At 40.8% G+C, this 26,992-nt stretch overlaps 1 protein-coding gene across 1 annotated transcript in view; it reads right to left on the bottom strand.

The window, feature by feature from the left end:
* Positions 1–861: 861 nt before the first annotated feature.
* The window catches only part of LOC125673130 (heat shock 70 kDa protein 12A-like), a 30,730-nt gene continuing 4,599 nt past the window's right edge, over positions 862–26,992 (bottom strand). The window contains exons 2-6 of the mRNA XM_056160668.1: positions 6,971–7,390; positions 3,567–3,773; positions 3,236–3,374; positions 2,497–3,122; positions 862–2,129 (exon numbers count right to left, since the gene is read on the bottom strand). Of these exons, the coding sequence (XP_056016643.1) occupies positions 1,923–2,129; positions 2,497–3,122; positions 3,236–3,374; positions 3,567–3,773; positions 6,971–7,261 (1,470 nt within the window). The 5' untranslated portion in view covers positions 7,262–7,390 and the 3' untranslated portion in view covers positions 862–1,922. The remainder of the gene's footprint in view (positions 2,130–2,496; positions 3,123–3,235; positions 3,375–3,566; positions 3,774–6,970; positions 7,391–26,992) is intronic.

Raw genomic sequence — 26,992 nt, 5'->3', positions numbered from 1 at the left:
TGCTTGAAAATGATTTCGTTGGGAATTTGGTTTAACATCCATTTTCGCTTGAGATGTATTCTGTGGAGATAAAACGAGCATCTGTTTTCGGTTATTCTCACGAATATTCATTTCTGATGTAGTGTAGGGGTCCTATATGATAGAACCGTAATCCATTATGAATCTTACTAGTGTTACAAAGCATACAGGCAAATTGTCGACATTTTGAGGGTAGTATCCTATGTTTCCCATCAATAATTCTAATGTAGAGTCTGGTTTATTTGGGAAGTTGTTACTATGTCCCTTTCATTTGAGATATGAAATTGGTAGGCCTACATGTATATATAGGTTCCGGGACATTTGTTGATGGATGTGTAGAAGTAGTTGTTTTTCTTTTAAGCCTTAGTAATATTCCAAGATATTTAGCGCGTGCCCCATGTTGATACACATTTTTTAAGGAAGAATAGATTATATTGGAGTTGTTTGTGGTCTTCTGCATGTTTTATTTCTCTGTGTAGAAGACAAACATCCGCAAATAGCTCGAAACTGCATTCAGAGAATCAGTAACATGATATAGGAATAGGATAGGTCCTAATATTCTCCATTGTGGGATTATGGATTCTACCTCTGCTTAGCTTTGATATTCCCTACTAGTGAACTCTCATGTTCCTTTCTATTAGGAATGACGTCAACCACTTGTGTGAATTTTGCTGTTGAGTATATTGTAATGTACCGTATCGAAAGCTTCAGAGAAATCCAGAATCGCTACTCGTTTCACTAAAGTTTTCAAAGAACTGAAGCATACCATGGATTGTTACTGCTAGATACAATTCTTATACGTTGCCTGAGTGAAAGCCAGAAGTAAGTGATGTTAAGATGTTGTTCATTTTCTAATCACTTTTAATTCAAATGTCTGCATATTAAACATGCTAGTAATATACACGGTAGTGAAGTCAAAGATAAAATTGATAATTAACCGCCGAGTGGCAGTCTCCATTTTATAGGTACAGATTCTGTTACGATTTTTCCAGTCTGTTGGTAATGAGCCCGTATCTTGGAATGAGTATTGAAACATGATGCTTAACGACGACACTGGTTGTTCTGCGCATATTTGGTATGACATATCCTAGTGAAAGTAACTCTATCAAGTGTTCATGCTGTATATGTGTAAATTGGCTTGTCAAATGCTCGTCATTCATATGAATATTTCTTTATTTTTTTAATGTCATATCAGTCTCCAATGTTGCATTTATAGACTAGTATACGCTGCTATTGTATTGTAACCTTGAAATCGCCCCTAATGTGAATATGCGTTTAGAATAAGGAATTAAATCGTGTATAAACAACGACTTCGTGTAAGTGAAAGATGTGGAGTATTTCATGGTATTTTGTAGGAAACAGAGAAAGTGAACATGAATATTTATGAATCTCCCTTTGGAAAAGTACGAATTGTTCTGGTACTGATACAATAGATCATCGTTTGCGAAAAATACCCTCAAATTTGACGATGTTCAACCCTGGTTAAATATTACATGTAAAGATGCTACAAATGTTTTAACAAACCCATACATTTTTAATAAATCTAAGTACGCTTTATCTTCTACATGTAAATATTTTATATTTCAATGTTTCGGGGTCTTTCAAGTGCGCCGAAGCGATTTTATGGCAAGAACTTTAGAATGTATAAATATGGAGTCGCCTGACTGATACGTGACTGATACAATTAAAAGAAGGGTTGTCTCTGGTATATTAAATATATATACCTGATTTCAACAAACTAATGAACATAAACGTTGCAAGATGGATTTTGGCGATATAACATATTTGTGAAGTCCCATTTTATACAAACTTTACATAGTTCTGCTCATCTTAACATTGCTGTGAAGAGCTTTTATAAAAAAAAAAAAATGTATTCGTAATTTTCAGAAAGATATAACGTTACATCATTGAATCACACATAGGCGGCTTCTGTTTATTCTGCGAGATGGAGGCACAACCCTATGTAGCTCTGAAAACGATGTGTTTGTAGCAGATAAGTTAGACACGTTATTCCTGGTCGCTCTATATGCTCTTGGGCTTTGTTCAACATTCGCCATTGACTCTGTATCCTCCTCAGGTACAAGCGTCAAATGTCTACGTGGACTACACTGCTGAATAATAAATACGAATATTGTTTTATTCCAAAAGACAGTTGAAGAAGAACATCCTAAAACATATCTTGAAAAGAAGGAAAGAAGACGATGCTGAGCCGAAACTTGAAACAGTGTAATTTTCCATTGCAGAAAGCGCAAAACATATCAAACCCTAAATGTTGGATCCTCATTCAATGCTATTCACACCCCGCCCCCATTTTTATCTACTTATTTTCCTTTACCAAACGATAGCTTTTGTTTTTCAATATCCATACATATCAATTGCTGTTGGCGGGAGATTTAAACACACTTATATATGTACACAACAATATTATGGTTCTCTGTTTTTGCAAATCAAATATATTATCATGAGTAGTTTACTTACTATAGTTGCTAATGCAACTGGTTTCTGTCCAAGACAAACGGCTCCCTTAATTGCAGTCATTCTTGCTTCTTGAGGAATCAATATATTTTTGGTGGGAAAAGATGCTTTGATAATGTCTTGTAGTATCGGTGACTGCGCAAATTCTCCGATAAGGATTATATATTCTGCATCTGGGAACCTTGAAAGCAATTCCTCTTTCATGTAATTCACAATGTGTTTTGCGGCGTCAGTGAACAAACTTTGGAAAATTTCTGGAGCCATTTTGCATTTGTCGAGTTTGAATTCCATGTGTCCTTTCATAATTGTTTTCTGAACGGCTTTTTCAATGCTCTTTCCAGTCTTTCTTTTAAACTTTTCCATAAGAAAAGCCGGCATTTTTATTGTCACTTTCTGACTGTCTGATGGCGTGCAATGCATTTTCGTCTTCAGTTCTTGAAGAATATCGTGGTATTCCATGGGGTATTTATGAATGAAATAGTCCAAGAAAGATTCACTGACTAACAATGCAAATAACTCCTCAAAGTCTTTTTGAACTTGACAGCTTGCCCACACCTCTGCACTATCTTTGTAAATTATACTAATCTCTTCATTGGAATGTTTTAAAACCGAAACGTTGGTATTGTCATCTAGAAACGAATGGAATCATAGATAAATATAATGCTTAATAAAAATGTGTAATCATTTACATTTTGACGTTCTAACAAGACGACCATTGTAATGCAGTTAATTGTATATCTACCCTCGCATTCTACAAAGATGTACGATATTTCTTTATTTTCCAGTGGTTGTGGTAGACCTGGTAATGGATTTTGCACACAAAAACACAACGCTGCCGCGGCCTCCTCAGCAATGGTTATGCTGTCTGATGGAACGCCAGCCTGAAATAAACATCAATTAAACATATCGTTACATGTGATTGCTTTTGCTAGGCACTTTCCAAGACAGAATGTTGAAATATATAATTTCTCTCATATAAATCTTTAGGTAATATATGCGGTATATGAACAATGAACTCAATGTGCGTGACATAAAAGTTATTCGCTGTTTGCTCATTCAATAAAAGAAATTACTTTTTCAGCAGCTTTTTTGATGAATTCTTTTGCATCGTCGCATGAACAAGTTGGCACTGTCAGAACATACTTGAATGTAATGGGTACTTCATGCAAATTTGTGCACAATGTGGATTTTATGTGACTATCCATGTACGCTAAAACTGCTGACACAACATCAACAGATTTCATTTCCTTCCCATTTACTGCTTTCAAGTATACTGGAACCTACAAAAATATATATCATAGAAAACGCAATAGATTTATTACATATATATTTGTATATGCTAAGAAAAGACAGTATCATCAACTAATCACTAGAATGTCACTCCCGAGGTCAAAGAAAAGAGAACTTCTCTCGAACCATCTGGAAACAAAAAATGGACATACAGCTAGATTATGCATCATCGACTATTTCTCAATAACCAAAAGGCCTAAAAACAGAAAAAGGGTGAGATGAAGAGGTACGGTGAATCCTTAAATTATCTTCCACTATGATAAATTTTAATTGTGATTAATTATATAGCGCCCTATCAACATTAGTTTTCTAAAGCGCTTTACAAATATGAGAGAAAAGATAATATAAAATCGATATGCACATACATGTACATGTGAATAACAAATCATAGTGTTAGAATTAAAATGGATAATTAGTATTATTAATATATAGCGCCTTATGTAATGATATAATTACCCTACTAACATATAAAACACTTTAGAACACCCTTAGGAATAATTAGATACATAGAAAGGACATAAGTATAATAACAAACTACAGTTCGAATAACAACTGATGGGGGTTTTTGCAACAAAACAAAAACGTAAAAGCACTATAAGAGCTGTAATATAAGAGTACTAAGTATGAAAGTTGAAGATAACGAACACTGATCAATATCATAACTCCTATTTAAGCAATGCAAAATAAATAGTTGGGCAAACACGGACCCCTGGACACACCAGAGTTGGGATCAGGTGTCTAGGAGGAGTAAGCATCCCCTGTCGACCGGTCATATCCGCCGTGAGCCCTATATCCTGATCATGTAAACGTAGTTATCCGTAGTCAAAATCAGTGTGTCAAGAACGGTCTAACAATCGGTATGAAACGCGTCAGACAGCATTTTACCCAATGATAGATTGTATTGGCAAACTAGATCGTTATAACGACCATAGAAGTTGCGAAATGCTGCCTATAATCGAGACTGTTGAAACCCCTGTACCATCAACTTGTTTGTTAGTAGCTTGCCTCAATTTAAAACTCACCATACGCAGAACATGCTCTTGCGTATCGAATAAGTTGAGAGATATAAACACCAATCGCAGGTGATAATGGAATATTCCAAAATAGATATGGGAAGTTGACGATAGAAGCTGAAATCATCCTGTTTGTCAAACAGTTGAGTTGTCAGTTTGCTGTTAATGTCTACTTTCAATAAAATATCTAACTATGAAGCAGAAGTGGACGACTCTGTGGTGTCTTTTATTTCGAGCTCATGGGGATATATCGAATCGACATATGAATGAAAGTTATTATTGTTAATAGACAAAACGTCATCGATCTATAGTGTTTAACGTCCCGTTCGAGAAATTTTACTTTTATGTAGATATCACCATTGCCGGTAAAGGGGTGCATAATTTAGTTTTATGTTCGGCGTTTACGTCCTTTGAGCTGGGGAGGGATCTTTATCTTGCCATACCCGCTGTGACACTGGTCCTCAGTTTTTGCGGTCTCTTCCGAAGACTGCCCCATTTAGTCGCCTATTACGACAAGCAAGGGGTACTGGGGACCTGTTCTAACCTGGATCTCCACGGACTGAATAAATGTTTAACGTAAAGTGTGAAAATAATGGAAGACTACAGTTTCGTGTATACTCTGTTAAGCTGAATTTGTTTGAATTATACCATGTTTCCACTGCATTCATATCCGATTATCTCCTATGATACAAAAACCTATACATTTATTTCTTTGTAGATCAAATTGTTTCTGCTTATAAAGCATATATTAAAAACAATTTCTAACGCTCACATTAAGAAATACGTACAGGAAGATATTTTGAAGCAACTTTTACTAACATAACATTTAGTCGTTTTTAATTTCCTTTACGTCTCTTCGAGATTAAATTTTTATGAATACTGAAACGTCACCAGCTATAGGTAAATGACCACACATTTTAAGCAACTGAAAAACGCACAAGGAAATTTATTGTGTCAACGCCTACAGTAACAATATACCTCGGTTTTTAAGGTTTCATCCCAAAGACCCGTAACTCTCACTTTTAAATGCCGATGGTTTAGCGATAGAGCGGCCACTGCATATATTTATTAATTATAGGCACGAGTGACTTTTGCATCAACGATCTCTCGGTCAAGAGGCGAGGATTCTATCCACTGAGCCACGGTAACCGCCAGATGTAGATATTACTGTATAACGGGGTTTTTTTTTGCGTGTCACAAATTTTGCGAAACACTGTCATTTTATATTTTGCGCAGTTCTTTGTTTGCGATTCTCCAAGTTACAAGTTAATTGACAGTTGACACATTTCAATGTTGTACAGAACAAACATTACTGTTACACGTATTGTCACTCAACAAGTTAACAGGTGTGTGTATAGAGTGATAAAGCCTGATCACTGTCTAAGATAATTAGTACTACATCCGAGGTAATGAGTTTCTATTCACCGCGTTCTTCTTATCTTGTAAGATATGGTACATAATCGGTATAAATTTTACGCGATTTTAATTGTTTGCGATTCAAAAACCCGTTATACAGTAGATTATGAATAGGTGTTTAGTTTCCTATTATTGTTATGCCCGCCTCTTCCAAACGAAGACATTGTTTTTGCACTCTCTGTCCGTTTGTCAGTCCGTCTGTCTGTCACAAAATCTTGTCAACACTTCTCCTATATGGCTTATCGCATGGACTTGAAACTTGTAGATTGCTTCACTGCCATTTGTAGATGTGCATATTGTTGAGGCGTGATGTTCATATTATTTTCCTAAACAGTTATAGTGGATCTAAGAGGGGTGATGGACGTGAAATAACTTGAGAACACTTCTCCTCCTATATGGCTTATCGGATAGACTAGAAACTTTTTTCATGTACAAGGGTCTGTTCACTTTCGTACAGGTACTTCGGCATAACAGTCATTAGTTTTGTATCATACGCAACAATGACATTGGTCACGTCGATGTTCAGTCTCTTCTCTGGCTTTTACCTCAATGCACAAAGTGCAGTTTATAATGTATATGCTCCAGCTCATGCTTTCTCCTCCATACCATACTGTACATTAAGGAAAGGAGAGTGTAATTTGGAAAATCTTCAATTTGGAGAGCTGGAGAGACATTTGTTTATAACAAAAAACAAGCTATAATTGATTATAGATCTTATGCTTCTGGAGTGTATTAATCTATATTGCAAGTCTACTCACCTTATCGCTCACACATAGTAGATCCCAAACAAAATCACGAAAAAGAAGAAAAGTGTTGCTTTCACCCAAATGGAAATTTTGATATTCCGCTTCAAATCCAAACGCTTGAAACTTTCCCTTGTCTGTAAACAATGCCACTGTTGGTGTTACTAACGACAGAGAACTGGTAGCGTGCTTATTGAACGGGACAGTGAAAATGCCCTCTGTTTTACCATCCTTCAACATGTATGTGTTTGTACTGTAATTTGTTCCAAGTTTTATTCCAACGATGATTTCGATATTTCCAGACATGATTGATCTTCCTCGTGAACGTTCTTAGGAATTTAAAGATGCACTAGGATTACTTCATCACTCGGTGACAATTGTTTGACATGCGTTCATTGCCATTATTTGGATACTCCAACCTCGCAACTCATTTTGCTGAAAAGACAAATATAATGTACATGAATGTCATTCCAGATTCTTGTATTGTGTTCTTAATAAAATACATTTAACCGTATGGAATCTAGATTATTCATTTATACATGGCTACATGACAACATATTCACATCTGCAACGTTAAAGTTGTATGGTCCGAATTTCGACAATCTTTTCCACCTTCTAAAACGCTGTTAAATCATCGCACGTACGTATTCATGGAGCTGTACGACATACATGTGTCATACATTATTTACCTGATTTAGACCGAATTATATGATTTTAAATCGATTTTTGTGGGCAAACAACTGTCACTCGGCAATTTCAAGTGAAAAGTTGCGTGTTCAGTTCAGACTTTCATATCATCGGTAGTCTTATCTGTGTAAAGCTGTGTATTTCGTTACATCAGTACCTTACACATAAGTTTGAAAGAAATACAATCATCAAATACCTCTAAATAACTCGTTGTTGTACGCTCTGTCAGTCTCAAAGTTAGACAGTTGCGTTATATGGAAAGAGGTAAGAGCGTTCGCCCTGCATGCGGAAGACCGGGGTTCGAATCACGGCCGCGACAGACCTAAGTCGTTAAAACAGGTAGTGACAGTTCCGTTGCCAAACGCTCGGCTTCAGATGTGAATGTCACGGGTCCTCGGGGATGACCTTATAAACGGATGTCCCGTGTCACAGCAGGTGTGGCACGCTAAAGAACCCCCACTGCTCAATGGCCGTAAGCGCCGAACATAGGCCTAAATTTGAAGCCCTTCACTGGTCTTGGTGACGTCTCCATATGAGTGAAAAATTCTCGAGCGAGACGTTAAGCAAGATACAATCAATCAATCAATCATCATGATGGGATTTCCCCAGACTGACGTGCGTGGGGCTATTTATATACGCCTCACAGAAAAAATATGCTAAGCATACACACTATATTTACGTTTTAAATAATCTCCTCACTGATTTCCTTTACATGCAAACGTTTACAAGCATATACTGTAAGTTGGTTTAATTCCACGTTGTTAACATTTCACGATTTGTTACAAGGGTACCAATCGCGATGGTTTTATTTTCACGCTATAGGATTATCTACCGCTCAGTCTCTGTGATATCTCCACTGTGTCACTGAAATGACCCTCAGGCTGCGGCTAGTAGTATCAACTGCTGAGTAAAATTCACAAGAAACTTACGTTTTACGTGGTCATTTAATGAGTTCATTTTCAAGGTAGCCTTTGGAGAGTTAACATGACTATTTTAAACTGGGTGAAAAACGGAAAGCTTGCAATAAAACCCCCAAATTCTATGTATCAACACGTACAAAATACAATGCCATGAAAACACATTTAAATCATCTATTTTGAACAATTTAATAAATGAAATAAGATTAATTATCTTCTCAATTATCATTAGGTGCTAAGTAAGCGCCAATTAAAGGTGTCGACGACAAGCGTCCCTGCTGCGTGTACGGACAACCTGCAGCCTCTTGATATTCAGATTAACGGACGATTTAAAACGCGTTTAAATCCGAATTCCAGACATATTATGCAAACGAAATCAAAACTTCTCTAGAAAAAGGTGTCGACTTTGAGGCTGTCGAAATAAAACCGATCCACGCTAAATGGCTTGTGAGAGCCATTGATATACTGGGTCAAGACAAGAAAGTAATAACAAGCCGGTATATAATTCACTGTGACCTGCAGTGTAAACGCAATTAAGAGTATACAAGTACATGTATACTAAAATGTCATATTGTGTGAATGCATTCATATGTTAAATGATGTAACTATTCAATACTTTTTCCCCAGCTGATCATAGTATCCCGTTCACAAAAATAAAACCGAGTTATCTCTCTTGTTTTTTTTAATTATAGCCGAATTCTAATATTTTTACTTCATTATTCACTATGGGTTTAATTTCGCGAAGAAAAGATAAATCGTGAACATAGTGAAATTAAAACCATCGTGATTATTTCCCAATCTACAGTAACCAAGGGAAAGTTAATAACTTTGAAAAACTAATTAATCTTCTTAAAGTAATTATGTACAATTCATCTCTTAAAATGGGTATCATTTGTTACATGTAAGTTGCATGCAGCTGATGAAAACAAACTACTGTGAGCATAGCATATGTTTTGTTCCCAGATTTACATCATTGCATTAGGTATTTTGTTGTCAGATTTATATAATTTGATTATGGCATGAAACACGGCCCCTATAATCTAGATCAAATTGTATTTCCTGATGAATTGATCAGACAAGGATGACTTAATTCTGAAGTTAAAGGTCAAAGCTACAAATGGTCCATATCCATTAGGCCCAACAGGTTGCGGATGCTCAGTGGTAGAGCTTTCGCTTCGTAACCGGTCGTGAGTTCAAGCTCCGCTCGTGCCATGGCCGCGTCAAACCTAATACGTAAATATAGGTATATGTAGTGATTGCTCCTTCGCCAAACGCTCTGTATTTAGAGGTGAGAATCGTGGCTCACGTTAGAGAGCCCTTAATGCTAAAGCCCTGCGCGGGAAGCACTTCACCTACAATTGGTGGCATCTCAATATGGGTGGAACGTAAAACAAACAACCATTGATTAGGTCTATATATCATTTATTTACAGCTCTACCAATAAGACCTACTATAAAGTATGTCCTAGTCTCAAGATTTAAAACCTGTTTTAAACCAGTCGTCTTTCAACTTAGAATATTATGTTTGCCTATACGGTTCTCATATTGCAGTCCTTTTTTAGAGGACAGGAACTTGTGTTTAGCGAAAACGTTGCGAGTTACGGAAGCGTATTAGTTTTTACTTTTTATTTTTTCATATTTTACACTTTAATCTGTAAAATTTACACTTTAATCTGTAAAATTTACACTTTAATCTGTAAAATTACACTTTCTTTCTGTATAATTTACACTTTAATCTGTAAGATTTACGTTTATCTGTATAATATCACTTGGTTGCCGAGAAAATATCCACAATGTGGGCACTCTCTCTCTCTCTCTCTCTCTCTCTCTCTCTCTCTCTCTCTCTCTCTCTCTCCCATCGCTTGACTCAACTAACTTGTTCAGATTACGTACGAAAGCGATTTTTAATTTTGTGCATGGGGGCAATATACTATAATAGTGTTGGTGTGGCGAGGAAGGTAAGGTATATCGATTGCATTTTTAAAAAAACAAACAAAAAAACAAGTATATAAGTAAAACTAATGGATGCTCCCCAGATTGCATCTAACCAATGAAATACTTCATATGGCGCATGACTTGCACAATGATCAATAACTAATAAAATGAAAGGTTTTAATATATATAAGTATGTGTTGAGTGACCTTTACCTTTACAAAATGACCCTGAGGAATGACCTTCGTCTGACCTTCGTGTTTGTATGATATATGATCAATAGCTGTTCAAAAACTATTAAAATAAAGAACTTTTTTCCTTATATAAGATGTATGCCCTGTTTAAAATACTCCCCAATTAAATTATATTGGTCCATTACCTAACAGTACACAGGAAATGACCATGATGTAAAACACAGTATGATTATCGTATAAGTTTTACAGATTAGAGTGTACTTTTACAGATTAAAGTGTAAATTTTACAGATTAAACTGTGAATTCTACAGATTAAAGTGTAAAATTTACAGATTAAAGTGTAAATTTTACAGATTAAAGTGTAAAATATAAAAAATAATAATAATAACAAAAAGTAAAAACTTGGCACTAGTACGCTTCCGTAGCGAGTAGACGCATACCAAAACGTCGGTACATCTTGTAGTGTATTTTTCTAATCACTTATCCATTTTATATTAATTGTGAAATAATATTCATAAACTATAGCAAAAGTACGCATTGCTAGGTTATCGCTTCCCTAATACACAACGACCAATTTATACATGGTTACTAAAGACAACCGTAAGACGATCTTATGATTGCTGTTGAAATTGATTATAACCATTATGTTTCTTTGACTCAAGACCAGCTTTCAGAATTACTGTAATGATTTTCATTTCACAGATTTCAAATAAAAGTACTTTCTTTCCTTAATATTTACTTCCGTGCTGTCGTGTACCTTCATCTATATATACCAACAGTCTATAGCAAGATTTAAAAAATCAATAGATAGTGCAGTCCTGTGCTCATTTCACCTCAAGCATATTCAATTACACAGTCAACAAAGGATTTCAAATAAGATTTAAAACAACGCATACATGACTGTACATGTAAAATTATCTATACTTAGACATAAAAAAATGTTGACAATAAACTCGGAAATACTTGCTCTATAGTTACTTGCACCTTTAATATTGTTTAATATATAAAGTGAAGTCCCTAAGCTATAATTGGAATTTACTTGATTAGTGATTATCTTGAAATTGATCGAAAACCTACTTTCTTTTTCGATAAACTATACTATTCAAAGAAAAAGAAAGTAAAGTAATGGACACGCTTTGGCGGATCTAAGCAATGCAGTTTTAAAAAGACAAATACATGTAACACAATATGAGGTACATCTGTAAATAATGGTTATGTTTATCGATGCTTGATTTTAATTTGATCTTACTGAAGAAATAAGTTTTGATCAGTATTGAATAAATGACATATGCATGTTCAGTTCATTTCATCAGTCGTGTGGACATTTTCAAAACGAAGAGGCCATGCATGTATGTGTCAGGAGTGCTGGGGCCCGTTTATAAAATAACTTACGACTAAGTCGCAAGTCTTTTAAATTGTATTACACAGTTCTTAGTTTAAATGAGGGAATTAAAACGTTTCTAAAACTTAATTTTCAACATTAATTCTTCACTATTTTACATTGGAGTGAATTATCTTACAATAAACGGGAGAATTCCAATATGTAAAGTTGGTCGTAAGTCGTTAAGTTCTTTTGTAAAATACACCCCTGAATATTAAATATAGAATAATGGCATCTATCGTCGACTTACCAGTTTCGGTGATCTTAGTGATAAACCGCGATTTTCTCATTAATCACTTGGATTAAATAAATAAATTACACTCCTAACTTTAGAGTAATTAAATTCCTTTACTTTCATTCAAAAATTCCAAATTCATTGGTACGTTAATTGAATATATTTTCTTAACAAAAAACATGTAAATTTGTGGTCCTAAAACGCTGACGTCACCTATTTCAGTGACCATTGTTAATATAGGTTTACCAAAAGTTTGTAACAGTTTAAAAAACATAAATACAGGAGGAATGTGCAACTAAACGTCAATGAATAAAATAACATTGTAGAATTCTAGACTTTTGGTATACTTTATATCAATTTGACGGTTTGCTTGAAAAAGTAATAAGTAAATGGGCTTATTTTGGGGGTGCTCCTGTTGATTTTTTGCATACTCTCCTTCTAGTAGTTCATTTTTGGGGGGAAATTGAAGACGTACTCTATATATGTTTGCAAACACTACGGCGAAATGATGACGCAATCTACACCAGGAAACGACAACACGCACACGTAAACAAAAGGTCACCGATTCTGGTCAGTCACCGAAATAGGGCAGTCGACGATACAAATATTGCTATCCAATACACGTAACTCCGGTTTTACTGTCATCTTTAAATAAATTATTGAAAGCAATAGTTCAATTTTGTCAAGCAACCAAGCTCCTTACAAATGATATTAAATTGTTAAAAATCATTTATCTTATTCTCATCAACATCCATATTCTTATCATACAAGTAAGAAGCACGAATTGAATTCATGGAAAACTTTTTTTAATAAACAATATTTTATTGAATTTTGTATGGGATTAAGCAGCGGGGTAAATCTATATTAGCCCTTTCCCTATGGACAACTAAGGATATAGGTATTCTTTTTGCTAAAAACATTGCACTTTTATTTTCATTAGACCCTTACTAGAATTCGCAAACGGTAGATTGATTGGTTGATTGAATATTGTTTAACGTCCATCTCGAGAATATTTCACTCATATGGAGACGTCACCATTGCCGGTGAAGGGTTGCAAAATTTAGGCCTATGCTCGGCGCTTATGGCCTTTGAGCAGGGAGGGATCTTTATCGTGCCACACCTGCTGTGACACAGGACCTCGGTTTTTGTGGTCTCATCCAAAGGACCGCCCCATTTAGTCGCCTCTTACGACAAGCAAGGGGTACTGAGGATCCATTTTAACCGCAAATGGTAGATGTTCGGGGGATAAACCAATAGTTGAATTGTAAAGTATGTGTATCTATTCCCCGTACAAACAACATCTCATTATGAAATGGGATTAAAGGAAACACAGGTAGAGTTTAATATTCATAAATTTAATCAACTATTTAATGTAACTAATAATATTGTGTTATCAGCATACAGTAGAACGAACATTTTAATAAGTCATTTTCTAATTTTCTCACTTGATTTAGAAAGATCTTTGACATTGTTAATGTACATATACTATTCTATCAAATGATTTGTAAATGTTATTTCCTGTATAGATCTGCATGATACTTCTATTTTGGGAACATTATGAAAATAGGACAATTTAGATTATTTCTCATTCTGTGGCATTTACAAGCATGTACATACATTACATGTAAATGCAATATAATCCAAACAATTTAAAACTACAGTGCCTTAGGATATATTCTATTTCAAATATGTATCTAGATGTAATTCTATTCAAATCTATATTAATGCCTGAAAGATTTTTAGATCACAGCTCATGAATTACGTTCTGTCAGTCAATAATGTATTGCACAAACATTTAAAATTGTTGCTTAAAAGACCTCAGTATCTTTACATGATTAATACGTATAGGAATATACAATTATTGATCAAGATAAATACAGTAAAATTTATACAGTATCATTTCTCAAATCGTATTTTCAGAGTCTTTGACTGACTCTGATCCCCTATATCAGTGGCGTAGCTTCCATTGAGGCAACCGAGGCAGCTGCCTCGGTAAAAAAAAAAACCCACCTTTTACGTTGTTAAAATGTCGATAGCTTCTGGGGGACTGCCGCCCGGTTATGACTAGATGGTATCCCTCAAAAGCAGGTGACCCACGAGTTACTTGCCCCTGATCATAGATAGAAAGATAAGTCGTACGTCGAATAATTTCGTAAAGAAATGTGTTTACGACAAAGAAGGCAAAGAAAATTGTTGGGATTTTTTTTCCTAATTAAGATTACTAATTAAACCCTAATTAGCTGAACTATTAAAAATGTAAGAAATAAATAAAGCAATGAACGCAATATGGAGAGAAATACGATTTGATAGAAAGTATACAGAGTATTATTTAATTAACATAATTAATCAAACCCTAATTCTCTCAGATGTTAAAAACAGTAAGAAATTTGATATAAAAAACTGTAAGGGGCGAGATCAACAGATTGATTTCGGATAAAAATCTAAATTCAAATAGTTAGGGGGAGGAGGGGGGGTGTTAAAACTTCTGTAAGTTTCTCTCATCCGACATCGATTACACATTAGTCGAAAAAGGAAAAAGACAAGTGACTGTTAAAACTACATGACGATATTACATTTTAATGAACATTTGATAGTTTTAATCTACACTTTCATTTGTGAATAAACAGAAGATAGGGTATACAGAGTTATTTATACTCGTTTGTTCTTACTTGTTAATCGATTATAGTTTAAACACTCATCATATCTAGTTTAGGGGGTCGTTGTGGGGGCGGATAGGGGGGGGGGGACGTAAAAACTATGTGAATTTAGTTTTTTTGTCAGACATTGAACTTTCGATCTCGCCCCTAGGAAGTAGATAAAACAGCGAATGCAACATGGAAAAAAATAATATTTAATAAGAAGTCTTATTAAAAGCAAATCTGATGATATCTAGCGGTGGTCAAAGTAACACATCTTTAGAAATTATTTTTGAAAGTACAGAAGGGTATTTTTGATCAAAAGTTAATCATAGAAATTATTTTAATTACCCCCCCCCCCCCCTCATTCAGTACACAAAATCAACTCAAAACTTTCATTCAACATTATAACTCACTAAAAAGACCATTCCTCAAAATCTGCTTTTGGATATCGAGTTAATTATTAAGACCAAACTAACTCAAGATCCAGGGCGATATAAACACCTATTTTTGAGGGATACCAGATAAGCTTTGCCACCCAGCGAAGCCTATGCTAGCCCTGCCTTTCAGGGATACCAAGTTACTTAATAAGGCTCAACTAGCCCAGGTTCCCGGGAGATCTAAACACCTACTTTTGAGGGATACCAGATAAGCTATGCCACCCAGCGAGCCCTATGCTAGACCTGCCTTTCAGGGATACCGAGTTAATTATCAAGGCTCAACTAGCCCGGGTTCCCGGGCCCTAAAGTCACCTACTTTTGAGAGATACCAGATAAGCTTTACCACCCAGCGAGCCCTATGCTAGACCTGCCTTTCAGGGATACCGAGTTAATTATCAAGGCTCAACTAGCCCGGGTAACCGGGCGATCTAAACACCTACTTTTGAGGGATACCAGATAAGTTTTACCACCCTGCGAGCCCTATGCTAGACCTGCCTTTCAGGGATACCGAGTTAATTATCAAGGCTCAACTAGCCCGGGTAACCGGGCGATCTAAACACTTACTTTTGAGGGATACCAGATAAGCTTTACCACCCAGCGAGCCCTATGCTAGACCTGCCTTTCAGGGATACCGAGTTAATTATCAAGGCTCAACTAGCCCGGGTAACCGGGCCCTAAAGTCACCTACTTTTGAGGGATACCAGATAAGCTTTACCACCCAGCGAGCCCTATGCTAGACCTGCCTTTCAGGGATACCGAGTTAATTATCAAGGCTCAACTAGCCCGGGTAACCGGGCGATCTAAACACCTACTTTTGAGGGATACCAGATAAGCTTTACCACCCTGCGAGCCCTATGCTAGACCTGCCTTTCAGGGATACCGAGTTAATTATCAAGGCTCAACTAGCCCGGGTAACCGGGCGATCTAAACACTTACTTTTGAGGGATACCAGATAAGCTTTACCACCCAGCGAGTCCTATGCTAGACCTGCCTTTCAGGGATACCGAGTTAATTATCAAGGCTCAACTAGCCCGGGTAACCAGGCCTTAAAGTCACCTACTTTTGAGGGATACCAGATAAGCTTTACCACCCAGCGAGACCTATGCTAGACCTGCCTTTCAGGGATACCAAGTTAATTATCAAGGCTCAACTAGCCCGGGTAACCGGGCGATCTAAACACCTACTTTTGAGGGATACCAGATAAGCTTTACCACCCAGCGAGACCTATGCTAGACCTGCCTTTCAGGGATACCAAGTTAATTATCAAGGCTCAACTAGCCCGGGTTCCTGTGCCCTAAAATCACCTACTTTTGAGGGATACCAGATAAGCTTTACCACCCAGCGAGCCCTATGCTAGACCTGCCTTTCAGGGATACCGAGTTAATTATCAAGGCTCAACTAGCCCGGGTTCCCGGGCCCTAAAGTCACCTACTTTTGAGGGATACCAGATAAGCTTTACCACCCAGCGAGCCCTATGCTAGACCTGCCTTTCAGGGATACCGAGTTAATTATCAAGGCTCAACTAGCCCGGGTTCCCGGGCCCTAAAGTCACCTACTTTTGAGGGATACCACATAAGCTTTACCACCCAGCGAGCCCTATGCTAGACCTGCCTTTCAGGGATACCAAGTTTATTAATAGGGCTCAACTAGCCCGGGTTCCCGGGCGATCTAAACACCTACTTTTGAGGGATACCAGATAAGATTTACCACCCAGCGAGCCCTATCCCAGACCTGCCTTTCAGGGATACTAAGTTCATTAATAGGGCTCAACTAGCCCGGGTTCCCGGGCGATCTAAACACCTACTTTTGAGGGATACCAGATAAGCTTTACCACCCAGCGAGACCTATGCTAGACCTGCCTTTCAGGGATACCGAGTTAATTATCAAGGCTCAACTAGCCCGGGTTCCCGGGCCCTAAAGTCACCTACTTTTGAGGGATACCAGATAAGCTTTACCACCCAGCGAGCCCTATGCTAGACCTGCCTTTCAGGGATACCAAGTTTATTAATAGGGCTCAACTAGCCCGGGTTCCCGGGCGATCTAAACACCTACTTTTGAGGGATACCAGATAAGATTTACCACCCAGCGAGCCCTATCCCAGACCTGCCTTTCAGGGATACTAAGTTCATTAATAGGGCTCAACTAGCCCGGGTTCCCGGGCGATCTAAACACCTACTTTTGAGGGATACCAGATAAGCTTTACCACCCAGCGAGCCCTATGCTAGACCTGCCTTTCAGGGATACCGAGTTAATTATCAAGGCTCAACTAGCCCGGGTTCCCGGGCCCTAAAGTCACCTACTTTTGAGGGATACCAGATAAGCTTTACCACCCAGAGAGCCATATGCTAGACCTGCCTTTCAGGGATACCAAGTTAATTATCAAGGCTCAACTAGCCCGGGTAACCGGGCGATCTAAACACCTACTTTTGAAGGATACCAGATAAGCTTTACCACCCAGCAAGCCCTATGCTAGACCTGCCTTTCAGGGATACGGAGTTAATTATCAAGGCTCAACTAGCCCAGGTTCCCTGGTGATTTAAACACCTACTTTTGAGGGATACCAGATAAGCTTTTCCACACAGCGAGACCTATGCTAGACCTGCCTTTCAGGTATACCAAGTTAATCATCAAGGCTCAACTAGCCCGGGTAACCGGGCGATCTAAACACCTACTTTTGAGGGATACCAAATAAGCTTTGCCACCCAGCAAGCCCTTTGCTAGACCTGCCTTTCAGGGATACCAAGTTTATTAATAGGGCTTAACTAGCCCGGGTTCCCGGGCGATCTAAACACCTACTTTTGAGGGATACCAGATAAGCTTTGCCACCCAGCGAGCCCTATGGCAAACCTGCCTTTCAGGGATACTGAGTTAATCAGCAACGCATAACGACGAGTGTAGTACGATTTGTAGGCTACGGTACTAATCTGCCTTTTAAGGATAGTATTTTTGATTTCCTATACAAAGATCGATTCATAAGATCTGCCTTTTAGAGATACGGAGTTAGTAATCCTTGGACAGCTAAGCCAATTCCTATGGTGTTTTGCTAAGCTGTCTTTGGGGACTATTGTGCACAAATGAAGCTATTACAATAACGTATTTCGCGCCTAGCATAGTTATTACTATGGAACTAAGATGTATAATACTAGTAAATGAGAAACACTTCGTACTGTAATGGAAATGACGCTACACTGTAATGATAAAAAAATCTCCATGGACATCATTAAACGTTATGAAATAATCACCATGTTGCATTGACTAGATCAAATTAAAACAACATTTAGTACGGAATTTTAATTTTTGATAGACTGATTAAGCTCATCAGCTATGATAGTTTGTAAATGAATGTGTGCACATATTATATTGGGTGTTAGTTGTTACTGTTTTTCTTTCTCTCGCTCTCTTGTCTTTCTTTCTCTCGCTCTCTTGTCTGTCTACCTCCTCCCACCTTTCCCCTCACTCACTCTCGGTCTAATCTATCTCTCCCTACTCAATGCCTCCATGCCTGTCTTTCCCTTTCTCTCTTGCCCCTCTCTCTCCCCACCCTTCCTCCTCCTCTCTCTCCATGTCTCCTGTCTTCTTCCTCCTCTCTCTGTACCACCCTTCCCCTCTCTCCCTTCACTCTCTACCCTCTCCTCTTTATCTCTCTCTCATTCTCACCTCTTTATCTCTCTATTCATCCCTCTCTCTCTCCCTTTCTTTTTCTCCCCCTCTCTCTCCGACTGCAGTATAAAAGAAAGGCTCCTCATTTATTTTGATTTTGCAGTTTAATCAATAAGTCCTCTGAGTGAAGGTAAGATAATAATATTTTTATCTGTATTCAAATATATACTCAAGATATATCATCATATTCTGGGCAAAAGCATGTATCATTGCATTGAGAGAGCTTGAGACATTGCAACTACATGTATATGTAATCAGAATTGTTACTGATATACCAACATTACCATAAAAAGAAATGATTTATTATAAATCTTGGGTGAAAAATCTAATTGAGAGTTACGCGTATAATTGATCCTTCTTTTCTGCAATATCACATTCCTTGTAAGTATAAACAGCATTGATAGGTGGGTCAAAGGTCAAGTGATGATGTAACAATATAAGCCATTAGCGCTATAACGTAAAATGTCAATGACGTAGGATTAGGATGGACTCAATCGGATCACGCGCTCGCCTTTTTCCGTAACCGGTAAAAAGACTCGGACGTGGATCGGCGCAAGAATTGCATCAAATTGATGCATTTCTTCGCCGGAAGCGCGCCTGTGGATTAGGTTAAAAGGCCAAAACCGAATCCTTGTATAATGTATTATTTATATTTTCACCAGAGATTCAGTTTTGGTATCATTAACGTCTTATTCACTCCAATACATAAACATAAAAGTAAAAAATAATAGTGGTAGAATACCTTAGACATGTATGATATCTTAAATGCATTTGAAAGCTCGCGTTTCATATTGTAACGTACGCCTGTGACGTCATAGTTGCATTTCTGTACACATGGTAATAGACTATGATGGCGTCGATCCACATATGAGGTTCATTTGCGGTTGCGGAAATAGCCGAGTAGTTACGATTGGGATGAACTAGGTCGGGTATGATATGAAATGGTACCCTGTTGACCTCGCTTCTCTTGCAAATCAGCGGGGAACCAGTTTAGGGTATGATATAAAAATACAAGAGACCTGTGACGTCAAGTCGGATATGACGTAACAATAGAAGTTGGGAGCGCTATGTTGTAATGATAACGCAGAAAAAATTGAGAAAGCCAAGAGCGCTATGACGTAGCAATGACAAGGGAAAAATCGATCAAGTCGGCGTAGTATTTAAAGGTGTTAATAATAAGTGTGCCAGTGGTACCATGTATGTATAGGAGGTGATATAGGTGATTGTATGGGTGGTGGTATGTGGTGTATACCACCCATACACTATCAACTACAACCTATACACCACATACTATTACACTGCCCATACTCCACATACCACCACCCATACTACAAAATACCATTACACCTATATCACATATTACTGCAATTGTTACGTCATTGTGTTCTCTGCTATTTCAATTTTTTTAACGTTATTTTCCCGACGTAAAGCTAATAACTCCCATTGTTACGTCATGCTCGACTTAACGTCATATCGCTCTTCAAACTTCCGCCAGAGTTCGTTTGCTCACAAACCAAATTCTTCCAGTTAGGCATTATGGGATAGCGATTGTATACTGTGTGACGTCACTGTAGAATGACGAAAAAAGAACCATAATGTCAAACGTAAATAGTTCAAATCAAGAACGTAAACAACAAGTTTATTACTTTACACTATAATTTGAACAGTCTCCCTTCTCTTTAATGATCTTTTGATCATTTTATATTTAAAATAAAATCCATACTTTTATATATATGCTCTTAATGTCAATATTTTCAAGCTTTAACTACGAACTACTTCTTTAGTGTTATTTGCCCGCGTGATAATCGCGGACTCACAATATACAAATCTGTATATTGTACTGCGTCACATAGGAGATGTCTATACATAGGTGACGCAGTGAGGCCTCGACGGGGAGTTTGTACGCTTTTGCATTCCTACGTCATACCGCTCCCGGCTTCCATTGTTACGTCATACCCGATCTAGGTCTAGTCTCGTTCAACCAGACACTCGGCTGTCTCGGCAAATCTGCAACGAAAATCTCTGCTCGTCGGAGATTTCTGGAGACAGCCGAGCGTCTGGTTGCACGAGACTACCTTAGGTCCTAAACTGGTTCCCTACTGATTGGTGCTTCACACGAGAGAAGCGAGATCAACAGGGTACCAGTTTACCTAGGTCCCAACCCAATCGGAACGCCTCGAATGTCTCGTGCACTCGACATAGTGCGCCATTCTCTACCCAGTGTTCTGTGCGCTACTTTTAAAGGGAAAGGAAACGAGAATAATTGTTTATATCATGTGATTATATTATCACGTGATTCCAAACGTTGAGAGAGGTATAAGCGACGCTTGCGTAACGCCACCTCTGGTAAGAGAAGCTTGCGTAACGCCCCCTTTGTTGAGAGAATGATAGTGCGCGAGACATTCAAGGAATTCCGATTGGGTCTCAACCTAAACTGGTTCCCCGATGATTGGTGCTACACCAATGGTTGCTATACACAAGAAAAACCCTACTCCGACATGACCCTTTTAAGAGGGTGACCCCAAACTATTGTGAGACCATTTAAGAACCTGCCCTTATAGGGGTCGTCCGAAGACCCTTCGTGGGGTCCAGGATTAAAAACTGGGGTCCCTAGGTATTTCCGATACCGAGATATGAGCCCTCAAAGAGAGCCCCCTTGGCCGATTTCGACCCTTTTTGCAAGTTTTGGGGCTCGAGAATGGGTGGGGCTAGGGGACCCAAATTTGGGGAGGGGCCTTCGTGATGAGCGCCTTGGAGCCCCATGGAACTTATTTGCCCCAGTGGGGCCAAAGTGGGTGACACCCTTTACTGGAGGACTTGTAGGTCTGGGGTCGATGGGGCTAGAGGACCCCAATTTGGGATGGGGCCTAAAAGGGGTCCGTTCTCGGTCGCTTTGGGACAAATCGGCCCTTTTGGGGTCAGGGGTCCTTAAAAGTGGGGCCAACATTTTTTGAATTCCGACTGGGCCGAAGTTGATGGGGCCAGACCGGACTTTTCCCGAGTGGCAAAAGGACTGGCCCCACTCTGTTGCCCCATGGGGTCCTAAGGGGCAAAACACCTATCACGACCCTACCTTTCTAAAGTTGTCATGCCGATCCACTCTGGCCCCCTCATGAGGCCTGGCCTTCGCTGAGTCATCAGAGGGCCCCATTTGGGGTCAGTTTTTGAGAAGATGGGGTCCCTAGGTACTTCCGGTACCGAATTATGGCCCATTGGAGAAATGGAGAATTTTACATTTTAAGGGCAATTTTGGTTACTTTTAAGGGCAGGTTTGGCTACCGGAATTATGGCTTTTTTCAAAGACCCGTCACTGCCAAATGGGTGGGGCCAGAGGACTCAAGATTAGGGAGGGGCCTTCCGTGTTGTCTCTCTCGAGCCCCCTGGGGCCAGTTTGCCCCAACGAGGCAGAAGTTTTAGAAAGGTCACCCTTTACTGGAAAACGTGTAGCTCTGGGGTCGATGGGGCTAGAGCACCCCACTTTGGAATGGGGCGTAAGAAGGGTCCGTTCTCGGCCCCTGTTGGGTAAATTGGCCCCCTTGGGGTCAGCAGTTCCCAGAATTTTTTAACCACTGGTCGAGCCCCTCATGATGGGGCCAGACCTAACCCTATTCGTTTCCAGAACTAGTGGGGCCCCACTCTGTGCCCACTTGGGGTCGATTTGGGGCAAAGGGCTAAAAACCCTACCCCGGCATGACCCTTTGAAGAGGGTGACCTCAAACTATTGTAAAGCCCCCTTTTGGTCCTGCCCTTCCGGGTGTCGACATAAAGTCCTTCGAGGGGTCCAGGGCTAAAAAATTGAGTCCCTAGGTACTTCCGGTCCCGAGATATGAGACTAGAAATTTGCCCCCTTTTGCCGATTTCGAAGTGTTGGGGCTCGAGATTGGATGGGGCTAGGGGACCCAAATTTAGGCAGGGACCTTCAAAGGGAACGTCTTCGAGCCCCCTGGGGTTCATTTGCCCCCTTAAGGCCAATGTTTTTTTAGTGACACCCTTTACTGGAGGACTTCTAGCTCTAAAGTTGATTGGGCTAGGGGACCCTAATTTGGGATGGGGCCTAAGAGGGGTTCGGTCTAGGCACCCGTGGGGGCAAATTTTTCCCCTTCGGGTCAGGGGTCCCCAAAGGGGGGTTAAGAACTTTTAGACTGCCGACTGAGCCCCATTTGATGGAGTCAGCCCCCAATTTTTTGAGTGACTAATATCATGGGGCCCCACTGCATTGCCCCATGAGGTCGATTTGGGGCAAAGGGCTAAAAACCCTACCCCGATATGACCCTTTTAAGAGGGTGACTCCAAACTTTTGCCGGCCCCTCAAAGGACCTGTTCTTCAGGGTGTCGACAGAACCCCTTCATGGGGTTCAGGGCCAAAAAATGGCATCCCTAGCTACTTCCTGTCCCGAGATATAAACCCTCCAACAGAGCCCCACTTTGCCGATTTCGACCCTCTTTGCAAGTTATGGGGCTCGAGAGTGGGTGGAGCTAGGGGATCCAAATTTGGGCAGGGGCATTCAAGGAGAGCGGCTTGGAGCCCCATGGGGCTCATTTGCCCCCTTGGGACCCAAGTGTTTCAGGGTGACACCCTTTACTCGAGGACTTGTAGCTCTGGGGTCGATGGGGCTAGAGGACCCCAATTGGGACTGGGGGATAAGAGGGGTCCGTTCCCTAATCTTGTGGGGCAAATTTGCCCCCTTGGGGTCAGGGGTCACCAAAGGGTGGTTAAGAATTTTTAGACTGCTGACTGAGCCCCACTTGATGGAGTCAGCCCCATATTTTTTAAGGGGCTAATATTATTGGGCCCAACTGTATGGCCCCATGGGGTCGAGTTTGGGCAAAGAGCTAAAAACCTTATCCCGGCATGACCCTTTGAAGAGGGTGGCCCCAAACTATTGCCGGCCCCTTTAGGGATCTATTCTTCCGGGGATCAACCAAGAACCCTTCGAGGGATCCAGGGCCAAAAAATGGGGTTCCTAGGTACTTTCGGTCCTGAGATATGACCAATCGAAAGTTGGGGATTTTAAACGTTTTTTAATAGCCGTTTTGGCTACCGGAAGATCCGCAATCTGAAAAAATGGCTCACTCTCAAACTTCTGGGATTGTTTACGTTTTTGTTTAAGTGCCATTTTGACTACCTTTTAGGGCCATTTTCGCTACCTGAATAACAGCCTTTTTAAAAGAGGGGTCACTGCCAAACTTGTGGGGCCAGAAGACTCAAAGTTCGGGAGAGACCTTGAGAGGGGTCACCTTCGAGGGTTCTGGGGCCAGTTTGCCCCTTGTGGCCGGAGTTGAAAAATGGGTCACCCTTCACTGGTAGACGTGTAGCGCTGGGATCGATGGGCTAGCGGGCCCCAATTTAGGATGGGGCTTAAGAGAGGTCCGTTCTCGGTCCCTGTGGGGCAAATGGGTCCCCTTGGGGTCATCAGTCCCCGTGGGTGGGGCTAGAATTTTTTAACCACTGGTCAAGCCCCTCATGATGGGGTCAGACCTAACCCTATTTGTTTTGAAGATTAGTGGGGCCCAACTCTGTGCCCACGTGGGATCCATTTGGGGCTAAGGGCCATAAATGTTACCTGACATGACCCTTTTAAGAGGGTGGCCCCAAACTATTGTGGGTTCCTTTAGGGACCTGCCTTTCCAGGGATCGTAAGAGAACCCCTCGAGGGGTCGGGGGAGAGCAAAACATAGGGTCCCCAAGTACTTCGGGTACCGAGATATGAACCCTCCGAAATAGCCCCTTTTTCTCTTTTGGACCCTTTTTGCAAATTTTGTAGCTCCGGAGTGGAAGGGGCTAGGGAACTGAAATTGGGACAAGGACCTTGGATGGGGCCCCCTTGATGCCCCATGGGTCCAGTTTGCCCCCTGGGGCAGGATTTTCCTGAGTGATCACCCTCTAGTGCAAGACCTGTAGGTCCGGGGTCGATGAGGCTAGGATACCCCAATTTGGAAAAGGGTCCTTGGAAGGGGGCGATCTCGATCCCTGTGGGGTCCCAGAGCCCCAGTGGGGTCAGGGGCCATCAGGGATGGGGCCAACATTTTTATAGTCAGGACTGAGACCTACTGGATGGGGCCAAACCAGACCCTTTTCTGTGCGAGAAATGTTGGGGTCACACTCTGTGGCCCCATGGGGCCGTATTGGGGCTAGAGGGCTAAATACCCACCCTGACCACACCCTTCTAAAGGGGTGACCCCAATCCACTTTCGACCCTTGTTGGTAGTTGCCCTTCTAGGGGTCAACAGAGCCCCTTTCTGGGAGTTCCTGTGCGGAAAATGGGGTCCCTAGGTCCCGAGGTATGGTCACCGTGCTTGCTGGAAAGAGGGGTGATTTTTATAGGGCTACTTGGCTACTTGGAGGGCAGAAATGGCTACTGGGTCCTGGAAAATTGTCTAAGTGTTTTAGGGCCAAAATGGCTACCTGACAGAAGTGAGGCAAAGGGTCCCCAATTCGACAGAGGGACCCTCGGAAGGGGGCGATCCGAAATCCTCATGGGGTGACATGGCCCCTCCGGTCATCGGGAATCCCATGGGGAGTACTCCTTTTCTTTTAAGGTTTGGTGCTCTGGAACGGATGGGGCAATGGGCCCCCAATCGGTTCGAGGCCCCTTCCATGGGGTGCCTTTCGGACCCCATGGGGCCAATTTGCCCCATGCAAGCATTGTTCGCACGAGTGATATTCCTTTTTGAATAACTTTTTGGGGGTGTTTGGGTTTCCGGGTCTAGTATGAGCTGAAGGGCCCTTCGGGGACGCGACCCCAACAGGTCCGGGGCCAGTGAGCCCCCTTTTTTTTGAAAAGTCGGAATTTTGTCCCTTCCCGGTCATCACCTCAAAATCATTTTTTCGCGGGTCCGGAACTGATGGGACTAGAGAGCTCAAATTACCGGAGGACCCTTAATAGGGATGGTAGTCGCCCCTCATGGGGTCTGTTGCCCCTTGGGGTCGAAGGGCCCATATGGTAACCTTCGAATTTTGGGTCATTTTTGAGTGCGTTTGAGCCCCATCTATGTTTTACCCAATCCTAGAGAGGCATTGTCTATCCTCAAAAGGTTTGTTGACAACAACTCCCCAATGGACCCCATGTTTCCATTCTCGACCTTTTTTCTAAGAGTCGTTGCCCTAAGGTCGAGGGGGTTGGAGGGTTCCAATTTTCGCGAGGAACCTCTTAAGGGACAGCCCTCGACTCCCACGGGGGAAATTTAGCCCCTTGAAATCAGGGGTCAAGTGGGGCCCAAGTCGATTTTTTCACTTTTTTCTACTTTTTTGAAGGGCCGGAAGTCCTAGAAGCCTTAGTGCTAGGGAATCGACATTCACGTGAGATGGGACCCCAAACCTCCCCTATGAGATCCCAAAACAACAGCGTCGTACAGGGTAGCGGAGATATGGGGTCAGGACTGAAGTCCCCCAATGGCCAAACTGGTGAAAATGGGCAATTTTTGAAAGACGCTATCTCCAAGATCCGTTGAGGGATCTTGTTGCCCTTTACAGGGCCAACATAGAAAGGATTGTGCAATGCGGGACCCAAAAATTAGGTGCCTGGGTCAAGGGCAAAGGATCTGTCTGACCCCCACCCTAGCCCCACCCTTTTGGGGCGAGTCGGCGACTTTGATTCTTCACTGAGCCCAAGTCTTTGGGGCTACCGAAGACCCCTTAGCACCCAAACATGACCTGGCCCCACTCTATTGTCCCATGGTTGAAAATAGGGGCTAGGGGCCAAGACCACTCCCCAAGGCCTCCGGGAAGTAACTGGAGTGTCACCCGTCGCCTTTGACTTCTTCTGTAATATCCTTTTAGGAGCCGATCTGAAATGTTGGGGGTCCTTTGGGGTCGAAAGAAGGGGTCTAACCCCCTTTTCTAAAGGGGCACAACCCTGAAAAAACCCTTTTAGAGCGAGCCCTGCACTTTAAGGGCAAGTGGCTACCTTAGTAAAACATCATCCTATCCCCTTTCCAGGCTGATTTCAGGCGCGA

The sequence above is a fragment of the Ostrea edulis genome, chromosome 3, assembly GCF_947568905.1.
Source record: "Ostrea edulis chromosome 3, xbOstEdul1.1, whole genome shotgun sequence".
Taxonomy (NCBI): domain Eukaryota; kingdom Metazoa; phylum Mollusca; class Bivalvia; order Ostreida; family Ostreidae; genus Ostrea; species Ostrea edulis.
Note: the sequence above shows the minus strand (reverse complement) of the source record. Positions and strands in the feature narration are given on the sequence as shown.